The sequence below is a fragment of the Hypomesus nipponensis genome, chromosome 5 (genome assembly GCF_054491055.1).
Source record: "Hypomesus nipponensis isolate SF chromosome 5, ASM5449105v1, whole genome shotgun sequence".
Classification (NCBI taxonomy): domain Eukaryota; kingdom Metazoa; phylum Chordata; class Actinopteri; order Osmeriformes; family Osmeridae; genus Hypomesus; species Hypomesus nipponensis.
Window position 1 is genome coordinate 2,908,823 of NC_140365.1, and position 16,424 is coordinate 2,925,246.

General features: G+C 45.2%; 2 protein-coding genes across 2 annotated transcripts in view; both read left to right on the forward strand.

Moving 5' to 3' along the window:
- The window catches only part of LOC146287791 (protocadherin gamma-A11-like), a 22,571-nt gene extending 14,142 nt beyond the window's left edge, over positions 1-8,429 (forward strand). Inside the window, exon 2 of the mRNA XM_084698822.1 lies at positions 8,319-8,429. Coding sequence (XP_084554948.1) covers positions 8,319-8,327 — 9 coding nt within the window. The 3' untranslated portion in view covers positions 8,328-8,429. The remainder of the gene's footprint in view (positions 1-8,318) is intronic.
- Positions 8,430-9,324: 895 nt separating this feature from the next.
- Positions 9,325-14,615, forward strand: LOC146287793 (protocadherin gamma-A3-like). Its single transcript, XM_084698721.1, has 6 exons — positions 9,325-9,523; positions 10,754-11,631; positions 12,216-12,339; positions 13,132-13,268; positions 13,479-14,522; positions 14,610-14,615. The coding sequence occupies exons 1-6, from the start codon at positions 9,325-9,327 to the stop codon at positions 14,613-14,615; spliced, it is 2,388 nt and encodes a 795-aa protein (XP_084554847.1).
- The last annotated feature ends 1,809 nt before the right edge of the window (positions 14,616-16,424 follow it).

The window sequence follows — 16,424 nt, forward strand, 5'->3', positions numbered from 1 at the left end:
ATAACAGATATAAATGATAATGCCCCTGTAATTTCTCTGAAATCCCTGAGCAATCCCATCCCTGAGAATGTGTTACCAGGCACAGAGGTGGGCATCATTAATGTACAGGATAAAGACTCTGGAGTCAATAAACAGGTCCGCTGCTCCATCCAGCAGAATGTTCCTTTCAAACTTAACCCCTCCATTAAAAACTACTATTCCTTAGTAACTACCAGTGAACTAGACCGTGAGCTGATATCAGATTATAACATAACTATCACTGCTACTGACGAGGGGTCTCCACCTTTAACCTCCTCAAAGACTATTCATTTATCTGTCTCTGACGTCAATGACAATCCTCCTGTGTTTGAAGAACAATCCTACAGCGCCTATGTGAGGGAAAATAACAAGCCTGGCTCCTCCATATGTTCTGTTACTGCCAGAGACCCAGACTGGAGACAGAACGGCACAGTGGTCTATTCTCTAGTGCCCAGTGAGGTCAATGGTGTCCCCGTGTCTTCATATGTATCCATTAACGGAGACACGGGGGTGATCCATGCCGTGAGAGCTTTTGATTATGAACAGTTTAGGAGCTTCAAGGTCCAGGTTGTAGCCAGAGACAATGGTTCTCCTCCACTCAGCAGTAACGTGACTGTGAGCGTCTTTGTAGCAGATGAGAATGACAACCCTCCCCAGATATTATACCCTGCTCCAGCAGGGAACTCCTTGATGACTGAGATGGTCCCCAAAGCTGCTCTGGCAGGGTCCCTGGTTTCCAAGGTGATAGCTGTGGATGCTGACTCCGGCCAGAACGCCTGGCTTTCATATCAGATTGTGAAATCCACCGATCACGGACTTTTCACTATCGGTCTCCACAGTGGAGAGATCAGGGCCCAGCGGGACATTTCTGATTCTGACGGTATGAAGCAGAACCTTGTGATATCTGTGAAAGATAACGGACAACCCTCTATGTCTACAACCTGTGCTGTTTACCTACTCATATCAGATAACCTGGCTGAGGTTCCAGAGCTGAAAGACATGTCTTACGAGGGGAAGGATTCTAAACTGACTTCCTACTTGATCATCGCTCTGGTGTCCGTCTCCACCTTTTTCCTGACTTTCATCATTCTCATCCTGGCCGTGAGGTTTTGCCGCAGGAGGAAACCTAGACTGTTGTTTGATGGAGCTGTGGCCATTCCCAGCGCGTATTTCCCTCCTAACTATGCAGAGGTGGATGGAACAGGAACGCTGCGGAGTTCTTACAATTATGACGCTTACCTGACAACGGGCTCACGCACCAGTGACTTCAAGTTTGTCAGATCTTACAACGACAACACGCTGCCAGCTGAAATGACACTAAAAAAGAGTCCAGATCATTTTCTGGAAGGAAGTATCACCACACTGAACACAGCAGGAGAATCTAGCGAGGTAAGAACCCTTCATGGAGATCATGTCTGTGGTGAATACAATTAGCAGGATTTGCTGCTTTCTGTTCTCTTCTACTGCACTTTAGTTTTTTTTTTTTAAGGAAACGAGTTTCTGTTTCAGCACCTCAATATAGGGACAGCTCCCTTGTGATTCAGTCAGCGTCGTGAATGCAACGTGGCACTCTACTTGCCTTGAAAAGAGCTTTTGCTAAATAACCTGTTTAACCGTTCTTGGAGATATATAACAAAAAATAGTTTGACAGCTTCGCTCAATATTAGCCAAGTTTTTATCGACCAGTTCCTCAATCATAACCCAATCTGCAATCCGGAGTTTTTAATAGTTTAAATCTTCCTCAGTAGAACTGCATATTCAATGTTATGGGAAGAAGAAAGTATCAAATGGCATGCATCATTGATCTAACGTTAGACTTCTGACTACTTGATTTCGGTTAGAATGCAGGTTTTGTGCCACTTTCATCTTGGCAGACCCATATATTTCATTGAACCTGTGAGTGCGGTTGTGGTTCAAGTTTTTTATGCAGTTTTAGTAAAGTACACAGAGTGTCGCTATCTACCAGCAAGTGATGTTTCACATTTCTCTCCACCCACTTATGGGCGCAGACTTTCTGTACGTCGTGATTAGAACATTGCTTTTTTGTCATTTCAACGTCAAGGTACTGTGTATGTTTTTGCACGAATAAACCTGGATGAGAGCGTAACATGCAAGAATTGTCTACATATTTCTGGAGAATGGAATACCTGGGTCTCTCTGTTTCTGCACCGATGTTTTGGCTGGCTTTGTTTCCTCTGTTCTTGCGCAGCAGCTATGGAGATGTGACCTATTCTATTCCTGAGGAGATGAAACGCGGGTCGGTAATAGGAAATATAGCCAAAGATCTGGGACTTGATGCTAAAGGATTATTGTCACGGAAAGCTCGCTTGGATGTTGATCGTAGAAGCAAACGGTATTGTGACATTAATCTGAACACCGGTGAATTGATCGTCGCTGAAATTATAGACAGAGAGCAGCTTTGCGGCAGGAGGCTTTCCTGTTCTTTGAAATATGAAATGGTCCTGGAGAACCCGTTAGAATTACATAACATCGTGTTACAGATACAAGATATCAACGATAATGCTCCACAATTCGTGCAAGAGGTTGTTAAATTCGAAATCAGAGAATCTGCAGTCAAAGGCGCTCGCTTTGATGTAAATCAGGCACTTGACGCAGACATAGGCGTCAATGGGATCCAAGGCTACACCTTACAAAGAAACGAACACTTTAGTTTAGCGGTTCATACTAATCCAAGGGGGGGGAAGCATGGGGAACTTGTTTTAGAAAATGAATTAGATCGCGAAAAACAGCAAGAATTAACGTTAATGCTAACAGCTGTTGATGGTGGAACTCCACCGAGATCCGGCACTGTCATTGTACACATCACTGTGCTAGACGCTAACGATAACAAACCAGTGTTTAGTGAGAGTGAATATAAAGTCAGTCTGACTGAAAATTCCCCCGTTGGTTATCTTGTTATTACTGTGTCAGCCACAGACGCAGACGAGGGGTTGAACGGGGAAGTGACGTACGAATTTGGTCCAATAACAGAAGATGTTAAGAAATTATTTTCTCTCAACAGTAAAACAGGTGAAATATGCATAGTCGGAGATATGGATTTCGAAAAGGAGTCAATTTATGATTTTAGTATACAAGCTAAAGATACCTCTGGTTTGACTTCTTTTACCAATGTTGTAGTCGAAATAACAGATGTAAATGACAATGCTCCACTCATCTCTATTAAATCCCTGAGCAATCCCATCCCTGAGAATGTGTTACCAGGCACAGAGGTGGGCATCATTAATGTACAGGATGAAGACTCTGGTGTTAATAAACAGGTCCGCTGCTCCATCCAGCAGAATGTTCCTTTCAAACTAAACCCCTCCATTAAAAACTACTATTCCTTAGTAACTACCAGTGAATTAGACCGTGAACTGATATCAGATTATAACATAACTATCACTGCTACTGACGAGGGCTCTCCACCTTTATCCTCCTCAAAGACTATTCATTTATATGTCTCTGACGTCAATGACAACCCTCCTGTGTTTGAAGAACAATCCTACAGCGCCTATGTGAGTGAAAATAACAAGCCTGGCTCCTCCATATGTTCTGTTACTGCCAGAGACCCAGACTGGAGACAGAACGGCACAGTGGTCTATTCTCTAGTGCCCAGTGAGGTCAACGGTGTCCCCGTGTCTTCATATGTATCCGTTAACGGAGACACAGGGGTGATCCATGCCGTGAGAGCATTTGATTATGAACAGTTTAGAAGCCTTAAGGTCCAGGTTTTAGCCAGAGACAACGGTTCTCCTCCACTCAGCAGTAACGTGACTGTGAGCGTCTTCGTAGCAGATGAGAATGACAACTCTCCCCAGATATTATACCCTGCTCCAGCAGGGAACTCCTTGATGACTGAGATGGTCCCCAAAGCTGCTCTGGCAGGGTCCCTGGTTTCCAAGGTGATAGCTGTGGATGCTGACTCTGGCCAGAACGCCTGGCTTTCCTATCAGATTGTGAAATCCACTGACCCCGGACTTTTCACTATCGGTCTCCACAGTGGAGAGATCAGGGCCCAGCGGGACATTTCGGATTCTGACGGTATGAAGCAGAACCTTGTGATATCTGTGAAAGATAACGGACAGCCCTCTATGTCTACAACCTGTGCTGTTTACCTACTGATATCAGATAACCTGGCTGAGGTTCCAGAGCTGAAAGACATGTCTTACGAGGGGAAGGACTCTAAACTGACTTCCTACTTGATCATCGCTCTGGTGTCGGTCTCCACCTTTTTCCTGACTTTCATCATTCTCATCCTGGCCGTGAGGTTTTGCCGCAGGAGGAAACCTAGACTGTTGTTTGATGGAGCTGTGGCCATTCCCAGTGCGTATTTCCCTCCTAACTATGCAGAGGTGGATGGAACAGGAACACTGCGGAGTTCTTACAATTATGACGCTTACCTGACAACGGGCTCACGCACCAGTGACTTCAAGTTTGTCAGATCTTACAACGACAACACGCTGCCAGCTGAAATGACACTAAAAAAGAGTCCAGATCATTTTCTGGAAGGAAGTATCACCACACTGAACACAGCAGGAGAATCTAATGAGGTAAGAGCCCTTCATGGAGATCCTGTCTGTGGTGGATAAAATGAGCTTGGACGTTCTGCTGTCTGTTCTGTTCTACTACACTGAAGGTTTTTTAAGGAAACGCGTTCCGGCTTCAGCACCTCAACGTAGGGACAGCTCCTTTGTGTTTTTGTCAGAGTAGTGAATGCAATGTAGCTCTGTATTGGCCTTGAAAGGAGGCTGTGCTGAATAACGTTTGTAAAAGTCTTTAAAAATATATTTATGAATAGTCAAAAGGCTTCGACTAAAAATAGACTTGTTTCGTACGTAATACTATAGCAACCAATTCTTCAATCATAACGTAAGCAACAATTTTGATATTTTGACTGTTAATTTCTTCCCTCAGAAGAAATGCATATGAAAAATTACTTGACAACGAAAGCTTTAATTTTCATACAATAATAAGATGGCACTTCAGACTAGTTGATATCGGTTAAAATGCAAGCTTTAAGCCTTTTGACAGATCTACTGTCATTGAGTATGTGACTGCAGTATTGTTTTACGTTTTTTATGCAGTTTTAGTAAAGTACACAGAGTGTCGCTATCTACCAGCTAGTGATGTTTCACGATTCTCTCCACCCACTTATGGGCGCAGACTTCGTGAAGGTCGTGATAAAGAACAGTGGTGTTTTTGTCATTTAGATATAGAGAGAGTGCATGTTTTTGCCTGGATAAAACCACATTAAAGTATAACATGCAGGAATTGTCAATATCGTTCTGGAAAATGGAATACCTGGGGCTCTCTGTCTCTGCACCGATGTTTTGGCTGGCTTTGTTTCCTCTGCTATTGCGCAGCAGCTATGGAGATGTGACCTATTCTATTCCTGAGGAGATGAAACGCGGGTCGGTAATAGGAAATATAGCCAATGATCTCGGACTTGATGCTACAGGACTATTGTCTCGCAAAGCTCGTTTGGATGTTGATGGTGATAACAAACGGTATTGTGATATGAATCTGAACTCTGGAGAATTGATCGTCGCTGAAATAATAGACAGGGAGCAGCTTTGCGGCAGGAGACTTTCCTGTTCCCTGAAATATGAAATTATCCTGGAGAATCCGTTAGAATCACATAACATCGTCTTGCAAATTCAAGATGTCAATGACAACACGCCACAATTCGGGGAAGATGTCAAATTTGAAATACAGGAGTCAGCAGACAAAGGCGCTAGATTCGCTGTTAATCAGGCACTTGACGCTGACATAGGCATTAATGCCGTTCAGGGCTACATATTACAAAGGAACGATCACTTTAGTTTAGCTGTTCACACCAATCCTGGTGGGGGGAAACACGGTGAACTGGTTTTAGAGAAAGAATTAGATCGTGAACAACAGCAAGAAGTGACGTTACTTCTTACTGCTGTTGACGGAGGGACTCCGCAGAGATCCGGTACTGTAGTTATACACGTCACCGTTCTTGATGCTAACGATAATAAACCCGTGTTTAAACAGAATGTCTATAAGGTGAATTTACCTGAAAACTCCCCTATAGGTTCTGTTGTAATTACTGTGTCTGCAACTGACGCAGATGAGGGGGCATATGGGGAAGTGACTTACGGTTTTGGTCCAATAACTGAAGATGTAAAGAAGTTATTTTCCCTCAACTCCAAAACTGGTGACATTAGCATGGTTGGAACAATAGATTTTGAAAAAGAGTCAATTTATGATTTTAGTATCCAAGCTAAAGACAATTTTGGTTTGACTTCCTTTGCCAATGTTAAGGTCGAAATAACAGATATAAATGATAATGCCCCTGTTATTTCTCTTAAATCCCTTAGCAATCCCATCTCTGAGAATGTGTTGCCAGGCACAGAGGTGGGCATCATTAATGTTCAGGATAAAGACTCTGGTGTCAATAAACAGGTCCGCTGCTCCATCCAGCAGAATGTTCCTTTCAAACTAAACCCCTCCATTAAAAACTACTATTCATTAGTAACTACCAGTGAATTAGACCGTGAGCTGATATCAGATTATAACATAACTATCACTGCTACTGACGAGGGCTCTCCACCTTTATCCTCCTCGAAGACTATTCATCTGTCTGTCTCTGACGTCAATGACAACCCTCCTGTGTTTGAAGACCAATCCTACAGCGCCTATGTGAGTGAAAATAACAAGCCTGGCTCCTCCATATGTTCTGTTACTGCCAGAGACCCAGACTGGAGACAGAACGGCACAGTGGTCTATTCTCTAGTGCCCAGTGAGGTCAACGGTGTCCCCGTGTCTTCATATGTATCCGTTAACGGAGACACAGGGGTGATCCATGCCGTGAGAGCATTTGATTATGAACAGTTTAGAAGCCTTAAGGTCCAGGTTTTAGCCAGAGACAACGGTTCTCCTCCACTCAGCAGTAACGTGACTGTGAGCGTCTTCGTAGCAGATGAGAATGACAACTCTCCCCAGATATTATACCCTGCTCCAGCAGGGAACTCCTTGATGACTGAGATGGTCCCCAAAGCTGCTCTGGCAGGGTCCCTGGTTTCCAAGGTGATAGCTGTGGATGCTGACTCTGGCCAGAACGCCTGGCTTTCCTATCAGATTGTGAAATCCACTGATCCGGGACTTTTCACTATCGGTCTCCACAGTGGAGAGATCAGGGCCCAGCGGGACATTTCGGATTCTGACGGTATGAAGCAGAACCTTGTGATATCTGTGAAAGATAACGGACAGCCCTCTATGTCTACAACCTGTGCTGTTTACCTACTGATATCAGATAACCTGGCTGAGGTTCCAGAGCTGAAAGACATGTCTTACGAGGGGAAGGATTCTAAACTGACTTCCTACTTGATCATCGCTCTGGTGTCCGTCTCCACCTTTTTCCTGACTTTCATCATTCTCATTCTGGCCGTGAGGTTTTGCCGCAGGAGGAAACCTAGACTGTTGTTTGATGGAGCTGTGGCCATTCCCAGCGCGTATTTCCCTCCTAACTATGCAGAGGTGGATGGAACAGGAACGCTGCGGAGTTCTTACAATTATGACGCTTACCTGACAACGGGCTCACGCACCAGTGACTTCAAGTTTGTCAGATCTTACAACGACAACACGCTGCAGGCTGATTCAACTTTGAGAAAATGTCCTGGGGACACAAGTGAATCTGTTCGAACTGGATCCCAATATTCTACAATGGTATTATCTCAAAATCATGTCGTTTTCCAAACATCCTTCCTACTGAGTCGTGTTTATGTTTTCTAAACAGATCTGAAAAGTAACTTGTGCCATCCGATTACTTTCATCATTTATATTTGTTTGTTTCCAGACAAGGTTACATGATGAGACAATCAACCCTCAATCCTAATAACCTACTCTCATACTCTATTTTAAATCTGTTTCTGTGCATTTTGGTATTTGCTTGTGTGTGTGAATACATGCTTATAGTGATGTGGTATATCTTGACTTGCAAACTTGAAGCCTTTCCTATGAAAAATCTCACTTGTCCCGTAACTAAAATAGCTTAATACGTCACTGAGTCTCGGTCCAGCATGTCATTGTCCATGTGACTGTCACCCTATATTAGATTATAACAAACAATTTCATTTTCCAATATAATGCAAATTATTGTCAATATCATCAAATATGTCTTCTTGGAAGGAGCCAAAGCAAGGAGATTGCAGATTATTTTGGTGTCTAGATTAGGAGAGAGAGAGATTGTATATATTTGTGCCAATCACTAATTTGTCTTTTCTTCTCTTCTTTTTGGATGCACTCTTGATGGGCAATCGGGTGGCTCTATGAAGGTAAGATAGTTGCGTCCTTACCTAAAGACACCAAACATCTACCCTCTCTGTGCAGTGTATACATACGCACACACACACCTGAAGCACAAAGCTCAGTTATTTGGTGCTAATGGACCCTCATCTTTAAATAAACTAAAAGTTATTGGTTTGTTTTGTAGAACACTTAAATGAGTTATGATGATGATGTAGTCATATCAGCCTGTTTGGCTCAATATTCATAACGAAGTGTATTCATCAGGTCTGGGGAATAGCTTTTTCAAAGATAAGTGTTTCGTTTCGCGTGGAGTGTCATTTCAGCACTTCGGACAGCGTCTGTGACGTAGTCTGTTCTGACTCACTGCATCTCATTCGAGAGTTTGTTTTGAAGCCTTTGCGAATGCAATGGAAACGGTGGTATCTATCTATCTATTTATGTATTTATTTATTTATTATTTGGAATATCATATGTATATTCAATTAGAGCTTTGACCGAGCAAAATGATGTTGCATATATCAGTCTAGCTAATAAATGTTAAAACGGCTTTAACGGAACATGAGTGTTCTTGAGCTGAAAAGGTGCACTTTTTGGAGCAATATATATTGCCATTAGTATTAGGCCTATTTATTGAATTTGATAGATTCAGCAATAGTGAACATCCTACAAGTTTCATGTTTTGGGTGTATTTCTTGACTTTGAACTGCAAGGGCCGCTGTTGATCAGGGAAGGGGAATTGATAAATATGATGACAGGACATTGCCTGTAGTTAAATGCGTGAGGGCGGAGGAGTGTCTGTTTGTGTGTGTGAGTAAAGGAACAGGGAAAGCTTTTATTTGAAAAACCAAATCTCGACAACTGTATTTCTCTGAGGCATTTTAAGACGACATCTTTGGTTAGTATATATTTCCGGTGATAATCCTCATGGAATATAAAGAGTTAGCCAACGCAAAAACGTCTGCATATCGGATAATACAATGGCTGGTGATCTGGATGACCATTGTGTTCATCGCCCCGCACACAAGCGCACAGATGCGTTACTCGATCCCGGAGGAAATGAGGAAAGGGGCTCTGATTGGCAACATCGCCAGCGACCTCGGCATCGATGTGAAGCGACTGAGAGCAGGTCGTGCTCGTATCGTGACCGGAGATGGCACACAACATGCTGAGCTAAAAACGGACAAAGGAACTCTGGTCGTCGGTGAAGTGATAGACAGAGAAGAACTCTGCGGTGAGACGACTCCGTGCAGCTTTAGTTTCGAAATCATCCTTGATAATCCCATGGAGCTGCATCACGTTACGGTAGAGATACTGGACGTTAACGATCACTCACCCGAGTTTCAGAAAAAAGAGATAAATCTGGAGATCAGTGAATCTGCCGTACCGGGCGCGCGCTTCTTATTAGGGAGTGCAGACGACCCCGATGTTGGAATAAACGCTCTGCAGAGTTATGTGTTGTCTAGTAATGATAATTTTGTACTGAAGCAGCACTCTCGTCCAGATGGGGTGAAATACGCAGAGTTGGTGCTTCAGACGCCGTTAGACAGAGAAAAGCAGCCTCGTATCTCTCTGACGTTAACGGCTGTTGATGGTGGGAATCCACCAAGATCTGGCTCGGTGAAAATTGAGGTTACAGTTTTAGATGCCAATGACAATGCTCCCTTGTTTAACCAGTCTGTATATAGAGTGTCTGTCATAGAAAACGCACCAAAAGGCACATATATCGCTACCGTTAATGCCAGTGATGCGGACAGCGGAACAAATGGATTGATAACGTATAGCTTTGCAAATCTTAAAGGTAACATAGCTGATATGTTTACAATAGACGAACAAACTGGCGTGATATATGTAAATGGTGAGATCGACTATGAAAAGGCTAAGAAATTCGAAATAGGCATAGAAGCCAAAGACCAGGGAGGCCTAGGAGATTCAAGTAAAGTTATAGTTGAGGTCATAGACGTGAATGACAATTCACCTGCTATTAGTGTAATGTCATTTTCAAGTCCTGTTTCCGAAGACGCACCCCCCGGTACGACTATAGCCATCCTTAACGTAAAAGATCTGGATGCAGGAAACAATGGTCAGGTGAGCTGTTCAATTGACGACAATGTACAATTCAAAATAAAGTCATCCTTACGAAATTATTATACGCTCGTAACGGATGCAACACTAGACAGAGAGAGAATCTCTGAATACAACATAACCATCATAGCGATGGATTCCGGGTCCCCTCCGCTTTCTAGTCGCAGAACTTTACACCTTAAAGTGTCTGACGTCAATGACAACAGCCCCATGTTCCCACAAGTTGAGTATACCGCGCATGTACTTGAAAATATCTCTCCAGGAACGTCCATATTTAGAATTAGTGCTGAAGACGTAGATTGGAATCAGAACGCACGGATATCCTATTTCATTGAAGACACATTAGTCGCTGGGTCTCCTATGTCATCCTTTATTTCAGTCAACGCCGAGACTGGTGTCATTTATGCTGTGCGTTCATTCGACTACGAACAAATGAAAAATATCACAATTCGTGTCAGAGCACAAGACAGCGGTTCTCCACCTCTGAGCTCAAATGTAACACTAAACATTCTCATTGATGACGAGAATGACAACGCGCCCCAGGTCCTCTACCCGGTCCTGAGTGGCGGTTCTGTGGTAGCAGAGATGGTGCCTCGTTCAGCAGATGTGGGATATCTGGTCACTAAAGTGGTGGCTGTTGACCTGGACTCTGGGCAGAACGCATGGCTGTCATACAAGCTCCAGAAAGCGACAGACAGGGCGCTGTTTGAAGTGGGTCTCCAGAATGGAGAGATCAGGACCGTGCGTCAGGTGACTGACAAAGATGTCGTGAAGCAAAAGCTGACCGTTATAGTGGAGGACAACGGGCAGCCGTCTCGTTCAGCTGCAGTCGTTGTGAACGTGGCTGTGGCTGACAGCTTCCCGGAAGTGCTCTCCGAATTCACAGACTTTACGCACGACAAAACCTTTAACGACAACCTGACATTTTATCTAATCCTGGCTTTGGCCGTGGTGTCAGTTCTCTTCATATTTTCGGTCATCTCCATCATCTCTGTGAAGATCTACAGATGGAGACAGAGCAGGCTGTTTTACAAATCAGCAGCCAACCTCCCGGTTATCCCCTATTACCCTCCCGTCTTCCCCGAAGGGACTCTGCAACGTGTGTACAACTATGAGATGTGTGGGAGCACAGACTCTAGGATGAGTGATGTGAAGTTTGCAAGGCCTTACAGTCAGGGCACGCTGGTGGATGTGAGTCACATGGGAACTATGCAGAGGGAACACGCAGAGCAGAATCATGAAGACTTCACTGGAGAGGTGAGATGAAGCAATCATATTCCAGACAAAATATACGTTCTTCTCTCTCTTTCTCTTCATCTATCTCTCACTAACGCTCACACACACACACACACACACACACACACACACACACACACACACACTCCAGCCCCACCCCCCCCCCCCGTACCCCCCCTCCCCACACACACACCACCATCGTCACACCCCACACATACATACACGTCTTGTTTATATGGGGATAGATATCACTGAAGTTACATTTTTATATAGAATTTCTTTGTGATTTCTGCACTAAGTAGTGCAGTACTTTATATGAACTCTAAGTGCCGCTGTTGATTGCATCTAATCATAATCGTGGACAGGGCAACTCCTTTAATAATTCAGTCAGGAACGCGCAAATACCTACTTGCTGTTCTACGTAACGTTCAGCTTCCATTTGGTCCATCATTGCTAGTGCTATTTCTGCAACGGCAACTGGAATATTGAGAGAAATGTATTTGTTTTGTCGTGAGATTACCACGAAAAACATCCGCTGGCACGCGGGGTGGCCTTTGTGCGTTTTCGTGTTTTGGATGTATTCTATTGACCCTGTGGTCGGCCAGGTCCGCTACTCCATCCCGGAGGAAATGTCCGTGGGCTCCTTTGTGGGCAATCTTGTTAAGGACCTGGGTCTTGACACTCAGAGACTGGTATCCGGGAGAGCCCGTGTGTTCACCGCTGGAGACAGTGAGTACGTGTTACTAGACAGAGAAAAAGGACAGTTGTTGGTTAAGGAGAGAATAGATCGTGAAGTACTCTGTGGGGACATTTCGGCGTGCAGCTTCGGTTTTGATGTTATTTTAGAGAATCCCATGGAACTCTTTAGAATTACAGTGGAAATACAAGATATAAATGACAACAGTCCTGTCTTTTCGAAGAAGGAAATCGAAATGGAAATTAGGGAGTCTGTTGCGCCTGGTGCGCGTTTCTCAGTCGAAAGCGCTGTTGACAAAGACGTGGGGAAAAATACACTCCAAAAATACATATTGAACCCTACCGATCATTTTATTATAAAGAGCGAAGGCCGTTTGGACGATAGTGAACATATAGAGCTGATACTTCAACGACCCCTCGACAGAGAAAAGAAAACGCGTCATCTTTTAACGTTAACTGCTGTCGATGGCGGAGACCCTCAGAGAACAGGATCCGTAAGAATTAATATAATTGTTCTAGACGCGAACGACAATGCCCCAATATTTAGTCAACCTGCTTACAAAGCATCAGTTTCAGAAAATGCCGCGAAGGGCACACTGGTTACAACAGTAATTGCAACAGATGCAGACGAGGGCTCTGGTGCAGTTGTAGAATATTTATTTGGGCATTCCACCAGTTCTATACGAGATATTTTCGCAATCGATTCCATCTCTGGTGAGATTCGAGTCACGGGAGACATAGATTATGAAAAAAACAAACAATTCAGGATCAAAGTAACAGCAAAGGACCAAGGTGGATTAACGGACTCGTGTGGAATCGTTATAGATGTAATAGACTTGAATGATAACGTTCCTAAGATAACAGTCATGTCCTTCTCCAGTGCATTGCCCGAAGACTCTGTCATAGGCACTGTTGTTGCCATGATTAACGTGCAGGACCTCGATCAGCGAGACAACGCCAAAGTAACCTGTTCCATTGATCGCAGTCTCCCTTTCAAATTAGAATCTACAATAGCGAACTACTACAATCTGGTGACTGAATCCGCTTTGGATAGGGAGCAGATAGCAGAATATAATATAACAGTCACTGCTGTAGATGGAGGCAAGCCAGCTCTCTCAAGTGAACAAACGCTAACCTTGAAGATATCAGACATAAATGACCATGCCCCCCAGTTTGAATTAGAAAGCTACGATGCCCATATTACCGAAAACAACCCGCTATCTCTATCCTTCTTCTCATTGAGAGCTACGGATGATGACGAGGGACAAAATGCTCGAGTATCCTACTTTATCCAGGAAGGCAGCCTGAACGGTGCCCCTCTCACCTCATACGTGTCAATAAACCCAGACAGTGGTGCGCTGTACGCAAGGAAACACTTTGACTACGAACAAATCAAATCCTTCATCGTCCTAGTGAAAGCTCAAGACGGAGGGTCTCCTACGCTGAGCAGCAACACCACCATCAACATCTCCATCAGAGACCAGAACGACAACGCTCCCCAGGTCCTCTACCCGGTCCAGAGTGGTGGTTCTGTGGTGGCAGAAATGGTGCCTCGTTCAGCAGATGTGGGATATCTGGTCACTAAAGTGGTGGCTGTTGACCTGGACTCTGGGCAGAACGCCTGGCTGTCATACAAGCTCCAGAAAGCGACAGACAGGGCGCTGTTTGAAGTGGGTCTCCAGAATGGAGAGATCAGGACCGTGCGTCAGGTGACTGACAAAGATGTCGTGAAGCAAAAGCTGACCGTTATAGTGGAAGACAACGGGCAGCCGTCTCGTTCAGCTGCAGTCGTTGTGAACGTGGCTGTGGCTGACAGCTTCCCGGAAGTGCTCTCCGAATTCACTGACTTTACGCACGACAAAACCTTTAACGACAACCTGACATTTTATCTAATCCTGGCTTTGGCCGTGGTGTCAGTTCTCTTCATATTTTCGGTCATCTCCATCATCTCTGTGAAGATCTACAGATGGAGACAGAGCAGGCTGTTTTACAAATCAGCAGCCAACCTCCCGGTTATCCCCTATTACCCTCCCGTCTTCCCAGAAGGGACTCTGCAACGTGTGTACAACTATGAGATGTGTGGGACCACAGACTCAAGGATGAGTGATGTGAAGTTTGCAAGGCCTTACAGTCAGGGCACGCTGGTGGATGTGAGTCACATGGGGACCATGCAGAGAGAACACACAGAGCAGAATCATGGAGACTTCACTGGAGAGGTGAGATGAAGCAATCACTCTGTGACGTGTGCAAGCAGCACTTTAGCGCTTCGGCAGATAACTGTGTGTGTTTGTGTTTGTCAGCAGGTGTAGCAGTACTGTGCCTCTAAAGAGCATTAGGGATGACAGATGGCTTCTGTGGCTACCTTTTATATCGCTTCTTTTAATAACTGCAGCTAATGTGTGTAGCTACACACACACACACACAGTGTTGCATTGTGATGAAACTCCCACTGCCTCTCTTCTCTACACACACACACACACACACACACACACACACACACACACACACACACACTTACATCAGGACTATCAATAAATGGCTGCAATCACATCCGTTTTGGCTACACCACATCAACTGGTCCGAGCTGTACTGTGTCAGTTACTCATTCTAAAAGTAAACATCCTCCAGTGTGTGGCCTTTCTCTATGACATCACTTCCTTTTTAGTGCTCTCATCGTGTTTTTTTAATCAATTTCTCATCTTTCTGTCTCTCTGTCTCTCTCTCCTCCTCCCTCCCTCTCTCTCTCTTACTGTGTGCAGAACAGCACAGAGCTTGGGTAGACTGACCTAGTTTCTCTCACACACGCTGGCCCAGTAATGTGTGTTTCTGTGCTGCAGTAACGTGCTTATGTGTTTCTCCCACTAGACATGGGGCTTGATTCTACTTCTGGGTTAGACTCGTGCTGGTATGGAGGAGCACTGCTCCGTTATCTGGAACCAAACAATCCCTCCCCCTCCCCCCTCCCCCCTCCTCCTACCTCTCCTCTCCCCCTCTCCCCCTCTCCCCCTCTCCCCCTCTCCCCCTCTCCCCCTCTCCCCCTCTCCCCCTCTCCCCCTCTCTCCCTCTCTCCCTCTCTCCCTCTCTCCCTCTCTCCCTCTCCCCCCTCCCCCCTCCCCCTCCCCCTCCCCCTCCCCCTCCCCCTCCCCCTCCCCCTCCCCCTCCCCCTCCCCCTCCCCCTCCCCCTCCCCCTCCCCCTCCCCCTCCCCCTAGCTCTCCTCTTCCATCTCCCTTCTCTCTCCCTTTCAATCGATCTCCCCCTCTCTCCCCTTCCACCTCTCTCTCCCCCTCTGCTACAGTACGTTATACATGTTGATGTTCACAAGCAACCATCACACCGAGTCTGAGACCTGGACCTTGTCCAGGGTGTTTTGCTGATCCCAATAGCGTCCCAAATACTCCAAGGCCTTCTGACTGTGAGGGCTTTATTTATGAATGGAGTAACACATGGTGCAGCCCAGAGTGCTGATCAGGACAAGACTGAATCCACATCTGCCCGGAGACAGTACGCATCACTTCCTCTCGGGCTGTTTAGCCAGTAAAGCTCTGCATAGTTACGGAAGGACGTATACTGCCAACACGCATACGGTACTCGTTTAAATATGAATGTGCCCTTGTACCCTTGGCTTCCTGTTTACATTTGAACCTCATTTGCCAGGGTAGATTTCTTGGTATCCGAGGTGTTTTATAGGGTTTAGGTAGATATTTACGGTAAGGGGGGGGGGGGGGGGGTCTGGATTTAATGTTGGACGGTTGTGCTTTTCAGGGATGCGGTTTCTAATCGTGCCGTTCTCCGGCTCCCCTGGGAGAATCGCTCCCCGGTCATGTGAGGTTGCTATGGTAACGCCTCATCAGACACACGGCTCTGTACCGCGGTGGCAGCGGGCCAGCGGTGCGATTGTCGACTTGGAAAACCATAACGCTGTTATTACTGGACTTGTGTTCATACGATTCGTGTATCTGATTGCGCCTTGTGTTTGGAGCACGTTGCAGGGTTTGAGCGGAGTGAATGCGAGGATGTGTGCAGCCATGTTGTCATCTAACACCAAAACAGTCTCCCCTCCCATCATATAGAGATGTCAAGACTGTATCTCTGTGTGTGTGTGTGAATGCTAGTAAGT